General features: G+C 43.7%; 1 protein-coding gene across 2 annotated transcripts in view; it reads left to right on the top strand.

The window, feature by feature from the left end:
• Nucleotides 1–1,004: 1,004 nt before the first annotated feature.
• nwd2 (NACHT and WD repeat domain containing 2) overlaps nucleotides 1,005–18,815 on the top strand; it is a 53,879-nt gene continuing 36,068 nt past the window's right edge. Inside the window, exons 1-3 of one of the 2 annotated variants that reach the window (XM_086166365.1) lie at nucleotides 1,005–1,152; nucleotides 2,019–2,190; nucleotides 15,009–15,097. In XM_086166365.1, the coding sequence (XP_086022491.1) occupies nucleotides 1,138–1,152; nucleotides 2,019–2,190; nucleotides 15,009–15,097 (276 nt within the window). In that variant the 5' untranslated portion in view covers nucleotides 1,005–1,137. Of the gene's footprint in view, nucleotides 1,479–2,018; nucleotides 2,191–15,008; nucleotides 15,098–18,815 lie in introns of both variants that reach the window. The other variant, XM_086166366.1, reaches the window with a different exon arrangement.

The raw sequence follows: 18,815 nt of genomic DNA, 5'->3' as shown, positions 1-18,815 counted from the left end.
AGCACAAATCCAATGCACTTAAACTTCCAGCGTGAATAACCAGAGGCTGCAGAGCAGAGGTACATTTATCAATAAAGCAATTAATTCAAACTCTGGCTTCTATCCCGCTGCAAGGGGCATTCTCACAGGTAACTGTTATTTAAAAAAAAAAAAAAAAAAAGGAATGCATCGGCTATCTATAACAAATAGGCTATTTATCTCCTGCTGGTGCTCCGGGGTGTCGGAATATTGAAAATTAGCCGTATTCTGGTATTTTGTGGGTGGACAAATGGGTCGTGACATTTGGCGAACGCGCTGTCAGCTTGGGTATCTCAATTTGAGGTAGGAGCGCACAGAATGCTAAATTTGAATAAAACCTACTTCTACTTCTGGTGATGTTAACTTCCATTGTGCTAAATAAGCTTTCTGGTGTGGGACTGCTGCGAAGCAAAGTTGTGACTTTTTAATTACAGGAAACAGGATTTTTTTTTTTTTTTTTCATCCTCACATCCTCCACCCCCTTGTGAAACGTCATTCACAACCGGCTGACTCGGCAGCCCCCTTATATATTTATTTCTTTCTTTATTTATTTTCAATGTGGGTGTTTTTTTTTTTCTCAGGAATTCGGGGTTAACCAGTCCTTTCGGCGGAGAGGAGAGAGGCAGAGGGGAAGACAAGAGTCGCTCTATCTTCCATCAAGCTTGACATTACGAACAAATCTGCATCCCGGTGAAATATTTGTTTTCAAAGTAAAAGCATCATTTCCGAAGAGCTCGACTAAGTAAGTAAAAAAAATGGATTGACATTTCTTTTTTGGGGGAAGAATAATGTTGTTTAGATAATTCTTGCATCTGTGAGCGTTTAATATGAGCGACTTCCATCTACTTGTCCCTCTCCTTTATCCATCCGATTATAGAGGTATTTTATTCTGAAAATCTCTTCTCGTATCCGGTTTCATTTCGTCCGCCTTTACACTTTCCCCGCCGCTCAGAGCTCGGTCGGCTCGCAGAGGCTGCAGGATGCCGAGGGGCGCACTCCGACCGGCGGGGTCCGTATGACCGTCTCCCGGCGTCGTTTTCCCGGCCACGCCGACTCTGATGGGCGTTTTTATCCTCCCTTTGCCGTCCTCGACGCACGGATATTTTCGGAAGCCACGAAATGAAGCGAATGAATGTGAGCAACAAGAAGCGTCCCGTCGTTGTGCCTGTCTCCAGCATCCGTGGACGCGGTGCCTCCGTGGTTGTAGTTGTTTCTCTCCAAAGGATTTTACGCAGCTGTCAGTAGTGGACTACCCCAAAAAAAACTTCCACCGTCTCCCTCCCCTGGCTTTTTTGTTGTTGTCGATTTTGCCGAAACAACAACAACAAAAAAAAGAAAGCTTTGTCTTTAAAAGAAAAAAAAAACAGACCAACTCCGTGGAAACCAGCGACTTGGCACCTGCTTGGCACGGAATAACCATTTTTTAGCGGTTATTCGCCAGCACAAGCATCTTCTCTGGGGTGGGGAAACACGACGGATGCTTGCCCCTGTTCGACTTGTGTGTCGTCTCGTCCTGTCTGCCTGCTCGCACCGACGCAAAGTGGCATGAAAAAAAAAAAAAAAACAATTCATGAATGCGTCCAAGGACATGTATGCAAAATTACGCATGCACCGTGACGGTCGTGGGCCGTGCGTAATTTCCTCTTTACACATGAATGCAATAACCGACACATCCAGCATCACCCCTCTGTTTGGATAAAGGTTTTGACAGTTCATTCATAACTTCAGCGGTGTGTTCGTGCGTGTGTGTGTGGCATGGAGAATATTATCTCTTCCTTTATTTCGAGTTAAAAAAAAAAAAGAACTACCAAAGTGATCTGCATTTTGAGATAACCCGGTGGACTATTTGGTGCCAGCAGCGGCATATTCTCAGGAATATATGTGAGTGTGCGTGGATTGGAAGCGTAAAACGTGCACGCCCGTGCCCGCGCATGTTGTGCTCCTCTCCCACCCCACCCCCCTGCTAACGTACACCCTTCCGTGCGCCTTTTTTTGTGCAGCCACGCTGGAAGTCGCCCCCCATGTGGCCGTCGGGAGTGGGCAGCAGGCAGCCTTGCCCGCGGGAGTCCGCGCTGCGCAGGGCGGCCGTCAGCGGCAACGTCCTGGCCCTGCCGCCGCACCACGTCCCCAGCGGCCGCAGCGTCCGGGTCTTCATCTGTGCCAACCCTGACGGTAAGACCTTCCCAACCCCACCCACATTTCCAACCCAGTAGTTTGGACTTCTTTCCCCAAATCTTCTTGTTTGGCAACTGGGATTTGAATTTCTTCACTTCGAGACGTTTCACCCCTCATCCCGGAGGATTCTTCTGTCTTTTCGAACTCCCGCACATCCCTAAAATCGTCTGTGGAGTTTCCTCTTTCTCCCGGGTCACGGTGGACTCTTGTCGAAATCTACTCGTCTCCACGACTGGACTTGAATTTCTTCGCTCGAAGAAAGTCGGAGAAGATTTCGACAAGAATTCACCGTGACCCGGATGACCGAGAACCTCCACTGACGTCAGTCAGGAATAGTTAAATCGGTCATCCGGGTCACGGTGAATTCTTGTCGAAATGTTCTCGTCGTGGCAACTTGAAGATGTTTCACCCCTCGTCCGAGAGGCTTCTTCGGTTCTGACGTTTCAGGTCATGAAACATCTTAAAGCGAAGATATTTTCAACAAGAATTCCTGTCTCGTAGAAATTTTCTTCCCCCGACCGGCGGAGGCAGAATGCCGTCCTTGTCGTGCTTGGGTCTTTCGTGCTCACTCATGGGCAAATTCTGCAAATCCTTAATCAAGAGTGTGTACCAGGTTATCTGCATGCAAAGCATCATGTGATTTTAGCACCCCCCCCCCCACTCCACCCCCACCCCCCCCCCCAAAAAAAACAGGCAGATTTAAAAAAAAAAAAAAAACAGCATTGATGCATTGATGATATTTCACAAATGCTGTAAATTTGGCGGGGAGCGAAATAAAAAAAAAAAAAAAAAAACTCAGTCAAAAAAAATTTTTTTTTTAAATTCTGCAACATGCAACCCATAAGACAGACCGACCGGACGCGGGCTGGTGCGGCGACAGATTGCTCTCGACACAGAGTGCATGGTGTGAGCAGAGTGCAAGACTCGGGTTGTGAGGGAGGCACCCAGTTGCAGCTCTGTATTTGAATATGCCCGCTGGGCGAGGGGGTTAAAAATAGGCTCGGCAAAACTGGAGTAAACAAGGCGAGCGAAGTGGAGTAGGCTAGGAGAGGCAGAGGGGGAGCAAGAAGGAGGGCACGGCGGGATTTAAAAGAGTGGTCGCTTTTGTTGATAAATCAGCGTCTTTGGCGGGTCCCCGCAGAGAAAAGCGCCGCCGAGCACGATTAATAAATTGACCTCGGCGCCGTCAAGGCGGGGGGGCACGATGGCGCCGAAATCTAGGGATCGTCGGGCCACCTGTGGCTGAATTATTCCTTCAGACCTTCCACCGCCACGGTCGGGATTTACCGCCCTGCTCTGTACGTGGATGGAAAAGGGAAAAAAAAAAAAAATGTCAGGTTCCATAACAAATGACTCTTTTCATTCGGTCACACCGATGGAAAGACACACAAATCAGACGGTGCGGCTTCAGAAAGAAAAACAAAAGCGTGAGTTATGAAGCGGAGAGGAGGCGCCGCCGCGCTGACATCGTGAATCAGTCTCACCCTAAAAAGCGTGCGGCTTAATTTCCACAAAGTACATAAAGACGGAGTAAACAGAGACACGGTCACACTTTCTATTGAAGTTTATCATTATTATTACTATATAGAGCATACAGGATCATACTCCTGATTGGTTACTTCTATTCATTGACTTTTATTACACTATTATTATTATTGTAATCTTCATGTTAAAACAGGAAAAGCTGGTGTGCGATGGAGCGGGCGAATGACAGAAATTCCTTCATAATGGAAAGTAATATGTGTATTTTTTCCAGATGGTGCATGCAAACTTATTCCTATTCTTGTTACCATGGCGCCATCGCTGCATATGGGGTAGAAGTTGACATATTTGGATTAGTTTTCCCTGGGCTGATAAGGACTATTAATGAATCTAGAGGGTCAGCATTTGGAGCCGTCCCTTTTCTTCTTGTGCCATCAAATTAATGTTTAATAGAGATTTGCACTGGGCGTTATATTTGACTAAATAAATCAAAAAGGTGTTTGCAGTAGAAGGCAGCAAGACTGATGTCTTTTTTTTTTTTTTTTTTTTTTTCAAAAATGAAAATTTATATCTCCCAAATTATAAAAAGACCTGCTTTTTTCATGAAAGTGAAACAGATTTCATAGCCATTTTTATTCAACCATCCATCATCTGCTGTTTTTCTTGCACTCGGGGTCGCTGGCAGCAAGAGGCGGGTTTCACCCCAGACCGGTCGCCAGGGGACAAATATAAAATATATATGTTTAAAATATAATGCCAGTGGAGACGCGGGGTTAAATGAAGACTCAACGCAAAAAAGGTCGCCCTGTTGGAATCCAACCAGGGACCCTCTTCCTGTGAGACGCGAACCACTGCGCCGCGTCTTTTTAAATATCTAAACGTAACTGTTGGTTTAGAGAATCATACAGCAGATAAAGAGTTATAATTTAATGAAGATGCAGATGATGATAATAGAATGATAAAATGCAACGTTCTCATTCAAGATGATTGTGTTTTGTTTTAAAAATGAAATAAATATCAATATAAATATGAAGATAAGATAAGATAAGATAAGATAAGATAAGATAAGATAAGATAAGATAAGATAAGATAAGAGGAAATTCCTTTGTCACAGAAGCGTAACAGTTATGTTAAAAAAAGGAAATTAATATGAATATGAAGATAAGATAAGATAAGATAAGATAAGATAAGATAAGATAAGATAAGATAAGATAAGGGGAAATTCCTTCTTCACAGCAGTGTAACAGATATAATGTTAAAAAAATGAAATTAATATAAATATGAAGATAAGATAAGATAAGATAAGATAAGATAAGATAAGATAAGATAAGATAAGATAAGATAAGATAAACTTTATTGATTCCCATTGAGGGAATAATTTTGTCTCAGCAACATAACATTTATTAGTGTAAATATGAATATAAATAGACAATTAGAAAACACTTAGAAAATAGCAAAAGACATCCACAAATAAATAGACAGTAGAGAGAACAACAACAACAACAACAAGGATAAGAGTGGACAACAGGATGATAAAAAGGGTTTGAAAATAAACAACCAAAACAAAACAAGAATATAAACAGAAGGACAATAGCAATGACAAAAATAATAGGCGAGATGAATGCGAGTGGGCTGCGACCAATAAGGATTAAAAAAAGGAACGGAAAATGAACGTTAAATTTCGAATATTAAGATACTTTAGTTCAAAATGTAACCGTGAAAATAACCAATTAAAAGTACAGACACTGGAAGTGTTAAGAGTGCAGAAAACTACCTGCAACACTAAAACTGCGCACTCCTTATTGTGAGTGTCTGCTTTTGATGCACTGCTGCAAGACTTTTATGTGCTCTCTGGGTGAAGCCTCGGCTCTGTTGAATGGAGCGGCATTATTGCACGCAATCAAAAAAGAGGAAACAACAGCAACAAGCCGCAGTCAGCTTCCACGAGGGACTCCGCTGCGCATTTGCGTTTTCAAAAAAATAAAAGCATGGAGGGGGCATGACGTACATTGTCAGAGAATAAATCAAAACGGGCTTTCTTGTGTTATCATGAATGATTATCTGTACAATTTAAAAAAGAAGGAATTTAACAGATTCTGTCCATGGGCTGATGTGACGCGATGCCTGCAAACCGCCAATCTGATTGGTCTCAAGGCTCATTTCGAGGTACCTCGCTGCTTTCCGTCGCCGTGGCTGCTTAGCAACGCGTCCACTAGAGGGAGGTGCAGAGTTCATGTCCCAGTTCCTTGTCGGGAAAGAGACACAGAAAAAAAAGGGAAAGCGGGAAATCAGCGGGAGCCACACAACCCTTTTGAAATTTAAAATGAATTAACACGTCAAATTACATTATTGTTTTTTTTTCTTTTATGCTATGTATAAACAAAATGTGTTGCTTTTTTTTTTTTTTTTTTTAAATCAATGAGCAGCTGCAGAGAACACGACATTACATTTCGGCGTGCAAAAAGACATTTTGAACTCCGAAAAAAAAATACTCAGTGGCTATTTGAGTCTTTCTTGTATTTATTAAAAAAAAAAAAAACCTAAATTAAATGATCGGCTTTAAATTATCCACAGGCGGCAAACCAAAAATGCCATCCTCTCTCTGTGTCTCTGTGTGATGTCATCCTTTTGGCGCTTATTAAGAGCGACAAAAATATTTGAACACTTTTTTTTTTTTTTACAAGATCGCCATTTAAAATGACATTTTAAAAAATAAACACACTAAAGCGCAGTGGAAAGCGGGGAAATCCGATGCTACTTCCAGCGCAACTGCGCTGTTTGTTTTGGCTTCCCCCCCAAAAAATGCAAGTCTTTGCTCAAATGTGAGCTAAGATACTAATCCTCCTGCCGTGTTGTTAATGGATCACACTCAGCAAAATGTGTGTGTGTGTGTGTGTGTGTGTAGACGCTGTTTATCAATTGAAAAGCCAGCCGGCTATCTGTTCCGGCCAATAACTGTCCGGTTGAAATAAACCATGAAAACGCCTGATAGGATAAATTTTAACAATACTCCTGTTTACCATACGGTGCAGCCGTTCTGCTCTGTCGAAACGCGTGTGTGTGAGAGTGTGTGTGTTCACCGGAGATCCCTCTCAGCGCATGAAGACAACTCCATTACCTCGTTGTAGTCACCTGAGGGGCTCAGGCGCTGGTTGAGTGCTACAGGCGGCTGTTTGTATGCAAGTGATATCTTGAGCTGCGTGCGGATGATAAAGGCGCGTGGCTTTAGGGAAAAGGGGAAAGCCTGCAATCATCTACCTCTCCAACGCACCCCCGTCAAGGCTACGCCGTCACCATGGAGACCATAATTACATTTCACTCCACAATCGGTCCCGTAGTTCCTATTTATTCTTCCTGCGTCTTTATGATTTTTTTTTTTTTTGCTTTTTTTTCGGTGGATATCTAGGCTATCTCTTATTCGCCCGGTGAACAAGAACAAAACGGCCGGAGGGTTTGGCAGGAAGGACGAGGAGAGAGAGAGACGACAGGTGGAGGGACGGCGCCGAAGGGTGGCTTCGGTTTAATAAATTGGCTATCTGGGGTCGGCGGACGCTGTTTTTTTTTTTTTGTTTTTTTTTCGGGATCCGTCTGGCCTCGTTCTGCGGCGTGTGAAGTTTATGGCCCGCGCGAGCCAGGTTGTCGTCAAGGAAGAGAAGGAAATTCTGGCGTCAAATCCAAGGTGCTGGGTTTTTCTTGACAATCTATGAATCACACAAACTTAGTCGTTTTGCAGGAGATTTATATTTTTACTACTTAATCAGAGACAAAGTTAACTTTTTGCCTTCGGTATTGATTATTAAAAAAGATCCCCCTTTTTACTGATCATTACCGATCAAGTGAACCATGATTGTGTCGACGGCATAATATTAAATGTGGACGATTTAATGATAATGACATTAATGATGATTAATTAAAAAAGAAAAAAATGTTGATTCAGTCACTGGCAGCGGAATGATGAATTATTTCAGCTCCTAATTAAGGAAAATCGGGAGCGGGCGAATATAAAAACAAATAGGACATTGACATTGATTTCCGGGGAAACCGTCATGGCCTGGAAACGGTTCGTCGCTAACCAGGATTAGCTCATTTCACCTCTGCGGATAGAATCTAATCCCGCCACGCTGATGATTCGGATTGGAAATAAATAAAATGTGACCGTCGAGAATTACGTAAGCCGTTGAACTCATTGCCGTATCGATCAACGTCTCCGGTCTTTGCTGATACTTTGGTCGTGTTTACATTTCAGTTAAGCAGGTATTTGTTGATTATTTGTGATTTTTTTATTCATTATCTACACTGCTTAATCTGCAGTTTAGTCTAATCTCTCATTCATATATTATATAGAGAAAATATAACCATTCTCTCATCCACAAATGTAAAACCTGGGAAATCTGCATGTTTTTGGACAGCTGGAGGAAACTGGAGAACCCCGTCCGTCCGATACTCGATAAAGAAAAGTAATATATTGGATTGGAAAAATCAAATTGTGTCGATGAAAAGAATTTATTGAAAATCTTTTATGTTTTCCCTCAGGTAATCTCAGATTAACTAATCCTTATTTTCTGGATATGCTTCATCGGGGGACGATTAACATCCGAGAAATTTTCAAGATTCAAAAAAAAAAATCAATAGAGAGGATTATTCATCGACACTATAAATACGACAGTGACGGTGAAATAAGCTATTAAATCATTAAATCTCACCCGCCGCTCGTTCCCAGAGCGGCTCGACCGGTTGTTGTGCTTTCAAACGAGCGGTGCACTTTTAGACGAGGACTCCAAAAAATTTCCCCTCGGTGGCTTTGGAGGGAACAGCTGCCAGCACAGATGTTACCCGGAGAACTCGCGGTCCATGTTTTTTACGCCGGCTAAACTAACATTGGCTCGGCGTGCAGCCGCCACTCTGGTTATTCGATCAAATATAAATTAGCTCGCCGGCGACGGGAGAAGGGAATTCCCAATCCGTGCTCCACTCGTTCCCGTGCGTTAGTTCTGTTTCGGCACGATAGCCTCCAAGGGCGTTTGGGGGTTTTTCTTCAGAGTACCTGTAGTTCCGTTTGTGTTCGGGAACATCTGGCCTTTACGGCCGGCTGGTTTGTCCAGCCGCTCCTCGCAACATCTTCCGGGTCATTCGGTATTGATTCGCTCACTGGCTTCGTGAGTCATCGCGTCGCGAGTTCAGATCTGAGGATTTGCCGCCGCACGGGTTTGACATTTTTGGTACAAATTGTGCAGCCGTTGATGAAGATTTGGTTCAACCGTGATCCTCTGAGGTACCGATGAGTCCGGTATGCCCTTTTTTTTTTTTTTTTTTTTTTTTTTAAAGGCCACATGCCTCATCCTGAAATGTGTATTGACGATATCATCGATTCGATCGGGGTCGCGTTGGGAAGCTTTCGGAGCGGGAGGGGCGACCGCGCAATTATTACCGTGACCGATAGAGCTGTTTGTCAGGTTTTTCGGATCAATTTGTCATCTCGTCTTCGGGAAACGTCTGGAAAATGTGATTTTAAACCATTAATAACAAAAATACGCCTCCCTTTCTGTCCATTTAATGAGCTAAACCAATCAATAATTAGATATTTTACACGTTCATTTCAGAGCGATTTTCCAAATTGTCATTTTTTTTTTTTTTCTGAGCCAGACTGCTTGCACCGGAGGGATGAGATTTCAGAAGCCTTTCTTCTATGTCTGGAATTTACTGTTTAAGGAAGCGTACAAATGAACTTTTCACCTTTCTGATTCTTACGCTCCGGCGCCAGTGTCGGTCGTTGCCGGAGGCAGCATATTTTGGAGCCTTTCGAATAATAATCCCTTTAAATTTGCATCCATAAGTAGATGGACGAATGGACTTGCCGTATTCTTGTGGTCAAGGATTACGGTGAACTCCAGTCTCAAAAACAAAAAATAAAAAAAATCTCACGGTGGCTCCACTTGCAAGGGGTGTCCTCTGCAACCGAAGGGCAAATTAATTGGCGCTTAGTGGTAGGAGGTCAAATTTCAAGGTCAGCTCGACCCCTCTGAGCACATTTCCCGTTTATTCAAGTCACGTCAAGTCATGCCGATTACGACGGCATTTAAATGTCGAATGTGACATTTTCAATTTATAAAGGGTCAAGGGTTAACCTGGCTTTCACGTAATAAATCTTTTCAAACCATCAACAATATATAATTGGAAATGCAAACTGACAAGAGGTGTAAAATGCAATTTCCTTGGCAGAGTGCAATAAGCGCTGGGTGGTTATTGTACTTTTCTTTTCATCGTTTTTAGTCCGATGAAAGCCACACCAACCAGAGTATCGAACTTGTCATTTTTTCCCCAATGTGAAAGAATAGATGAGCCGAGCTATTTTTGCGCAGTTAAGCGCGGCAGTTGACAGTTAACTCCATCACTCGTATGCCTGCGCTGTGGGCAAAGGTTAGGGACCATCTGCTTTCGGTAGTTCTCTGCATCCACGCCGATGAGAAACGAAAGAAAGGGATTCAATCGTTCCGTTCACATTACGTTGACGATTTGATTACAACAGGGGGTGTTTTTGCGTCAAATTTGTACTTTGAGCCCCTAAAATGGTTATATGTCTTCATATTTCGCCCTGTGGTCATCTAGCGACCGGTCTTAGGTGTACATTGCCTCTCACCCAGTGACAATGGGGATGGACTCAACAGGTTCGGAGGTATAGACCATATTTTTCAGTCTCTGAAACAACACATGATGGTTTTGAACTCCAGTATAGTTCCATTTCCACAGTCTGTTTGTTGTGATCAGGCAAAATCATGTATCAATTGTCCAATTGAAGACTTCCGATACACCCAGACCTAAATACGAGGGTAGCCGTACTACCGTCAGCAGCATGTTTTCTGGACGCTGGTGTCTCTATTTCAATCCACCATCTCCAGCGCACAAAAAAATCAGTGTCGCCAGATGAAAGTGAGACTCAGAGTGGCCCGCTGATGAGGACGACCAGTCATACCATTCTTAAGATTCACCTTTTTGTTCATTTTTTGTCTTCCAAAGCAGACTACGAACCAGTAGCCGTAGCTTAAGCAAGATATTGGGCACTGAGTTGAAGTTGACCGATCAGTCACTGGATTGTGTAGCATGAATAGCGTCAGTTACCAACCCCTCAATATGCTAACATTGCTAGTTTATTTCAATCCAAAGTTTGATAACGACCAAAATAATCCGTGGGCCACTTATATACGATATATGGGGCCACTTAGAGACATACAAGTCTCGGCCCCGTATTTCGATCCAGGTTGTACATCGCCTCTCGTCCAATGAAAGCTGGGATAGGCTCCAGACCCCCCCCACGACCCTGAATGCAAGACAATGAATGCATGAGTATTCTGTCGCTAATTAATTGCTCAATTTTCCAAGACGTGTATTAAATCAGTAAGTGGCCTCCCTGCTCCTTTGAATTTTTGGAAGCGGGGTTTACCCTGTAGATTAGCAAAGCCCACCCACTTGATGCCGCCGGTAATTATTATGCCGACCAAATACCCTCGGTGTCTCATCGCATCTCCACGCTGCAAATCAATGCCAGCTCTGCTCTCGGTACTCACGTATTAAATTTTCCAATTTAATATATGCGTGACATTATGCCGCATTTTGAATAGTACTAAAAGAAACACAATAAACTTTGGATTTTTTTGATAGATACACAAGACTGCCGATCAGTATCGCAAGATGTGAGTTTTCAAAGGAATTTGCATGCATATTGCTTATTATGTGATTTCAAACTACCTGCCATGAGATAAATCTGTCCTGGCTGGACGCGGCGTATTCCTGGACGCACACTCCTATATTTTGGATTCATGAAATTCCAAACTACCAGCCGGCGTCAAGTCGCTGCCCCCGATATAGAGAGAGGAGAATAACTGAGAATATTTCACTGTTCGGCTGTCTGGCCATATTTTCTTTTTTTAGGGGATGAAGGATGAGGAGAACAGGAAGTGGGGGGAGAGAGAGAGCTGACGTGACATATTCAAAAGGAAAGCTATATTGTTCGGCACAAACGGAAATATACAGATTGGCATATTGGAGATAGGAAGAGAGAGAGAGAGGAAGAGGGTTGAATTTAACGTCTATTCTGTGTTCTTTTGCATGTGGGTGTGCACGACACGACAGGACGCCACGTGCATCGGGCCGCCGTAACGCTTCGGAAAAAAAAGAAATGGCAGGGGGTTGAGGGGGCGAGGGGGTGCGGCATCTTGCCGTTATCAGCGTAATACAAACAAGACGACACAGATTATTCTGTCAGGTCACATCAGACGCGGTTTTCTACATTCCGACAAAACCTCCCAAACACGGGCGCCGACGTCGCGTTCTTGGTTTTCCCCGACGACTTTGACCGAAACACGTCGGAGCGACCGACGCCTCGTCCGCTAGCGTGCTATCGTAGCTTTCGAAATGACATTTCGCCGAGGTTGCCGCGGGACGATACGTGCGCGCGCCTGGACCCCCCCGAGCCCTGCTAAAGATAGACGGGGGGTTTCATCACGCTGGATTTGCGGGAACCCGTTCCTTTAGACGGGGTTAGTGGCGTCGGAGCTGTTTACGCCGCCGCCCCGGCGTGATTGCGCTCACAGGTTTGCCTGGTCTCTCTCTCTCTCTCTCTCTCTCTCTGCTGGGCATGTTCTGTTTTTAACAATCCATCCACGCCCTTCGGAAAAAAAAAAGAAAAAAAAAATCAACAAGGGCTGTGGGGGGGGGAGGGGCTGGGCTTGTCCAAATAAATTACAGTAACCATTTGGAAGACAGTGAAAAAGAGAGAGGATGAGAGAAGAAAGTGGGACACAACAACAAGCCGTGGGCTCTCACTCTGTGACACTTCAACTGTCCAATATGATCACTGCCTTTGTGAGGCCGGTTCATCCCACCTTTGTCAGCTGAAGAGCCGGCGTCTCCACCGCCAGGTAACCCGGGTTTTTCGCGTTCTGGAAAAACCGGCACGTCCGAGTACGGGGGGGAAAAAAAAAAAAAAAAAAAAAAAAAGACTCGGATCGGCATTTGCGGCTCGGCGGAAAACTAATTTCACTAATATTTTACAATTTTTCAAGAGCGATCGTCTTATTTGCATTGTTTTCCCGCTTCATACATATTGGATGATTTGTTAACCTTGTCAGTCTTTTGGTTTGTTAGCTTTGGGGAAATTATTTTAAGATGAATAATGCATCATTTATTCAGCTGCTGCCCCATTTATGCGAACGGCTACAGTCTTGGATAGGAACTCTTCGCTCCGGCATTCCTAAGAACGAGAGAGACCTTTTAAATCGACCGTCTCTAAGCCGCTCGGGTCCAAATCGGCCGCGGATTCCGCTTTACGTAAACAGGTCGTCTAAGCGTTTGATTTTATTTGTATCATTTAATTGTCAATGTCTGTACCCAGCATTTCAAATCATTCGGTTTAGACAGCTGTGTGGGTCAAAACCATGCCATCTGCTGGATTCTGAAATAATCACATCCTCTGGGATTCCTTATGTCACTTGGAAAGCAACAATTAACAACAACATCAAGTCGCAGTACGAAATTGCAGGAGCAGAAAATCGACAAAATGTTTGCTCCGGGCTGGTGGTGCTGGCTGCCCGTCCAGTCAGGTTTAAATGCTCGTTGACGGTACCAGCTTCGGTTTTCAATAGGAAAAGAGGCGCTCAGGCCTTCAGAGAAAGAATTGCTGGCCGTGCAGCCTTACTCCAGATCCTATGAGTGCGTGGAGAAGCTATTCAAGGGTCACTTGGACAAAAAGCATAAAAAATCGGATACTAACAAAGCAAAATTGGTGAAATTAGTATCATATTTATTTCAAAATAAGAAAACAAACATGAACTTGTCATCAAAAGTAGAATTCTAAAGAGCAATAAACTATTTATCAAACTTACCTGGCTCACCTGTTGGAAAGCAGCTTGTCCAAGTATTAGCATTACAGATAAATCTGTTTTTGGTGTTTTTTTTGAAGCAACTGCCTTTTGATCTTGGAAAATAGTTTCCTCCTGTTGAACTCAAACGCTGTTGTTTGGTGTCAATCCCGCCATAAAAATCAACTAACTGAAAGTTAATTTAAATAGTAGCAGAAAAGCTGTTTTGTCAATGTAAATCACAATGCAACTACTTAATTTTCCGCACTATAAGGCGCACCGGATTATAAGGCGCACCCTCAATGAATCATTTATTTTTTTAAAAAGATTTCATATACAAGGCGCACCGCATTATAAGGCGCATAGAATAGGAGCTACAGTCGTGGCCGGGGTTGCGTTATACGTCCACTAAATGGAGCTGAGCTAAAGGGAATGTCAACAAAACAGTCAGATAAGTCAGTCAGTCAAACTTTATCAATAGAATACAAACCAAAGTTCTGACAACTCCATTCACTCCCAAAACAAGTCAGTGCATTTACTATACGGTACCGTACATACCGGCAGCTCTTATCGATATTTGCGCCGCCTTTGTTGAAAGCAATGTATTTCCAACTCCATTTGTCACAATTCAGAGCTTTTCATAAAACAAAAGCACCGAGAAGGACGGTCTCTAAATACATTGATGTTCATGTCGCTAGCTAGCACTGTTGCCTTCATTGGAATAGTGACTGTAGAGACGCTTCTTCTTGCCTCTTTCTGTTCAACAACGCACTGTTCAAGTTTGTCCTCTGACTGTAGCCATCTCGCTTTGTTTCCTCAGAAACTCTGTCTAGTCTTCTTTACTTAGCGCAGGTCATCTTGTTGCTTCCTCTACTTCGGCACCATTGATTCGTTAATATTGAATTCTGTCGCAGCTGCTCTATTCCCGTGTTCTACTGCGTGACCGATCGCCTTGAGTTTGAACTCTGCATCATAAGTCTGTCTCTTGAAAGCTGCCATTTTGGGTTCTTTCTACACACACAAGTGGTGTGGGACCGGAATTCCCTTTTACCGTTTTACCGCTGCTACTTCGGCGATGCACGCACACAAACAAATGGAAATGAAAATGCACGCTTTGCGCAGTCATATATCCCAGCATGCACCGCGCGCTACTTCTTCTACAGGAGAAAATGGAGTCGGCGGCTGCTTCTCGTAGTTGCGAGACCTCTTGCGGCTCATTATTGATCCACATATAAGGCGCACCTGATTATAAGGCGCACTGTTGGTTTTTGAGAAGATTAAAGGCTTTTAGGTGCGCCTTATAGTGCGGAAAACACGGTACATGAAATCTGTAAAATCGGGAAAATCACGATTGATACTTTGCTTTGTCAACTTACAAAACAGGCTGAGGCTCCATTTTTCCAGGGGCTAAACGTAGGTAAAAAAAAAAAGATGATACGGCGCTTGAAGATACCTTCTCTTTTTCATTTTGCTTTCCAGATACAGAGGCGGAGAGAAACGCACTGAAAGAGCACGTCTACCCCAAACTACGAGACTTCTGCAGGGAGAACTATGGGATCGAATTCCAGGTAATTCGCAGCCTTTTGTCGGCTTTCCCTACTACCTTTTTCATGTCCCCTGTGATACATCTTGATTCCGCCCTGAACTTCAGAGTACCGCGGCGACCGACTGCGATTGGCTACAATACCTACAGCGCAGCTTTCGCTGTGTCTGGAGGGGATACCGTGGCTGCAGGCGATGCTCCCTATCCCTTTTGAACGGACAGAAGGCTAGCAGAGATAAGGCTTCTATCGGTGAAAGCTGGCAGACATCAAAACGCGATACGAGGGCTTTCCCCTTTTGTCACCTGAGGATTGTCGCATTGTCGCCGTGACGTCCGGCGATCCGGATCATTTGCATTGCAAAGCGACGCCAATACGCGCAGATTGCTATCAGAGGATTGTTTGTTTGTTAAACAAATTTGAGTCACTGGAAGGTCTCCGCCTGAACGGATCCTGGAGGGGGAGAAAAGAAATCTCTTTCTCGGGTCAGACTTCTGACCCCTGAATTATCAGCGAGCTAATTCCCATCCCATGTTTATATTTTTTTCATTTCGCTTTGCATCGTGAATGCATTATAAATGTGTAGCATGCCGAAGGTATTCACAATGACGCTTTTACATCATTAGCTGTTTGTGTCCTGCAGAAAAGCTGTGCGAGAACCAATTTGGGTTTTATTAACCTTTTCTCATCTTCATTCCTTTTGCCCTTTTCCGGCAGAGCCAGTTTGGTAAAATGTGAAATTGGGAGTGATTCAGGTTATTTTAACTTTTGTCACAACCTCTCGCACACCGTGCAATTTTTTTAAGTCACTAATCGACACTTTTAAGGATGCTAAAAAAATTTTTTTAAAAAATGTGGAAAATGGCCAGTAGAGGGCGCTATACTCCCTGGAGCCAGATTTGTCCTTAAAAATGTCGATTGTGTTTGTATTCACATGTCTATTCTTATGATGGACAGTCAAGGCATGGCAAGATGTGGAGTTCCTTTACATTTCTCATGTTTTTTTGGCGACGTTAATTATTATTTACTAATATCGTAGTAACATGCACACACGGGTACGTCCAAAGAACTTGGGAAGACCAACCAATGGCATTAGCGAGGTGCGGAAATCAGCAAACCCACATGCAAGTATGGCGAACTGAATATCTCCAATTTATAGATCAGGCCCTACCGCTCATGTTAGATTCCATGAAAAGTGTAAGATTTTATTTTTTAACGATTTAAGTCAGCGAGGCTACTGTAATTAGACGTTTACATGGCGATCTGTGCAATTTTTGGACGGTTCCTGAATGCACGTTTCCCCGCCATCCCCCTTTCAGTCACTTATAAACAGAATAATAGTGATTAATCCATTGTCCCTGCATCGGAACAGGAGAGATATTCAAGGAAAACGCACTCAACCTACGAGCTGCCAATCAGGGTGTTCATTCTTTTGACCCCGAATCGCACAATGGCGAGACTCAGCCCATCGCTACGAGGCATGAAAGACTCCGCGCGGCAGAAAAGTCGTCCTTCAGATTTCCTTGCTCGCATTGTTACGCGCCTGCAAAGATTACATCACATCTCTCCGCCTTTTGTCAATTTTTATCTGTCCATCAAACCCCCCGAAAAAAAATCACTATACGTCACGCGGATATCGCGACGGCTGATGATTCGGAGCTAACGACAGCGACCGCTCATTTTCGGCTAATCCGCGTCGCCATTGTTTCATTAAGAGATCGTCTCGTCTCTGCAGGGGGTTCGGCGTTGTCGTCGCGTCACGAATCTGCACTCTCACCAAAAAAAAGCCATTCTCCGTCGATTAAACAACAGATTAGCGCCGCCGCACAAAACCTCCCTCCCAAACGTCTCGCAGACGGCAACTTTCCATAAATTAAAAAACCTCATGACAATAATTCAACTTCAAAAGAGTCAGAGACGTAGCGACAGGAGAAAATGGGGAGTCACAAATATCCCGGAGGGGAGTTTTTGGCGTGATAGACAAGAGCGACAATGGATAGAAAGACGTTTTTGCCTCCAGAATCCACGTGTCCGTCTGGTGATTCAGCCGGCTGTGACGGAGCATGAGCCGAAATGATTATGCGGGAAACTTGCGAGTTAATACGATGACTCACTTACTCTGCACCCCCCCCACACACACACACACACACACACATCCTCTCCAGGTTAGCGTCTCGGGGATGAAGTTTATCGTTGTGACTTATCGCGCGTGAAACTGCGTAAACATTTATTACCTAAATATGGACGGGTTCTTGTTCTCCTCGCTTATTACATGCAAAATGCTCTCTTCCTCCACCCATCACACACACACACACACACACACACTGACATACATATGCCAAGACGATGAAACTCCCCGGTCCCTCATCACCTGACTCAGTTTCCTTTCGCCATTTTTCCCTTAAGAGGACGGAGAGCGAGGTCGCGGGAGATGGGCGAAGGGAAGGAGCTGCAGAAATCCAGAGACTTTCATTGATTCGGTTATTAGAGAGATAAGTTGATGAGCAAAACTACATTTTTGGAAGAATTGTTGCAAATCCAAGATGGCTGCCATCAGTGTCAAAGTGAAGACCCAGAAATCATCTTATTGGGTTCAAATCTCCTTTTCCTGGATGCATTTCAAAGGAACTGTTGCCGGTCTTCTCCATGGCTAGCCAAACTTGCCGGTCTCTCTCCGTGGCACACACACACACACACACACACACACACACACGGAACTGTGAGAACTCGTTCAGCGGCTGTCACTCAAGCATCTTCGGCAACTCACAACACGAGTGTCACGACGGGAAACGAGATGAGGGGTGACACGTTTCAAGAAGATAAAAAAAAAAAAAAAAAGCCTATTGATGTGGTTTATTTTGCTTTGCACTCTTTACAGGGTGGGGGGGGGATATGCCTGTCACTTTGGCTTTGTCAAAGAAGACGCGCTAGTTCTTCAAGTAATTTGCACGAAAATGTTAATATCATATGCGGAATATATGTGGTGCGGCCGGGTTTGGTGGAGGTTGGATGAAAATCCGATATCAATGTATAAATAGGGACCATAGAACATATGCAGATATATATACATATGTGTGTATACATACACTATATGTACATGTGCACACATGCATACACTATATATACATATGTACAGTGATCCCTCGCTATAACGCGGTTTACTTTTCACGGTTTCTCTACTTCACCGATTTGTATCGTGCATTGTGTTCTGCATTCTGATTGGCTAAAAAGTCACTCCGCTTCTTCTCTACCTGTGCGTCAATAACGTTGCAGTTTAATATGTTCACGTACGTAAAACAACTTGCCAAATTTACATTACCTACGTGCAAATTCTCTTGCAATTTCGAGTTTCTCTAAAACCCATAATGTTGACAAAACACTCTGGACTGACAAAAGGCAGCGGAAGATGCTATCTATCGCAGATAAAGTTAAACTTCTGGACATGCTAAGGGAAGGTAAAAGCTATGCGGCTGTAGGTCGGCATTACGGAATTAATGAATCTTCCATTTGTTCCATAAAGAAGGAAGAAAAAACATAAGGACGACAGCAGCAATGTATAATAGAGTATTTAATTGTATAATAATTAAAAAAAAAAAAAAGGTTTCTACTTCACGGATTTTGCCTATCACGGTTCTTTTTAGAACTTAACCTCTGCGAAAAACAAGGGTATATTGTATATATACACCAGTGGCAGGCCGTGCATTTCACACCCAGGCCTTCAGTGGGCTCCATTCACCCCCTTAAT

Source organism: Fistularia commersonii, chromosome 19, assembly GCF_037954325.1.
Source record: "Fistularia commersonii isolate RoL2024-O1a breed Wild chromosome 19, RoL_Fcom_v1.0, whole genome shotgun sequence".
NCBI classification, from domain to species: Eukaryota; Metazoa; Chordata; class Actinopteri; order Syngnathiformes; family Fistulariidae; genus Fistularia; species Fistularia commersonii.
The sequence above is the reverse complement of the archived record's forward strand: the minus strand, read 5'-3'. Positions and strand labels throughout refer to the sequence as shown.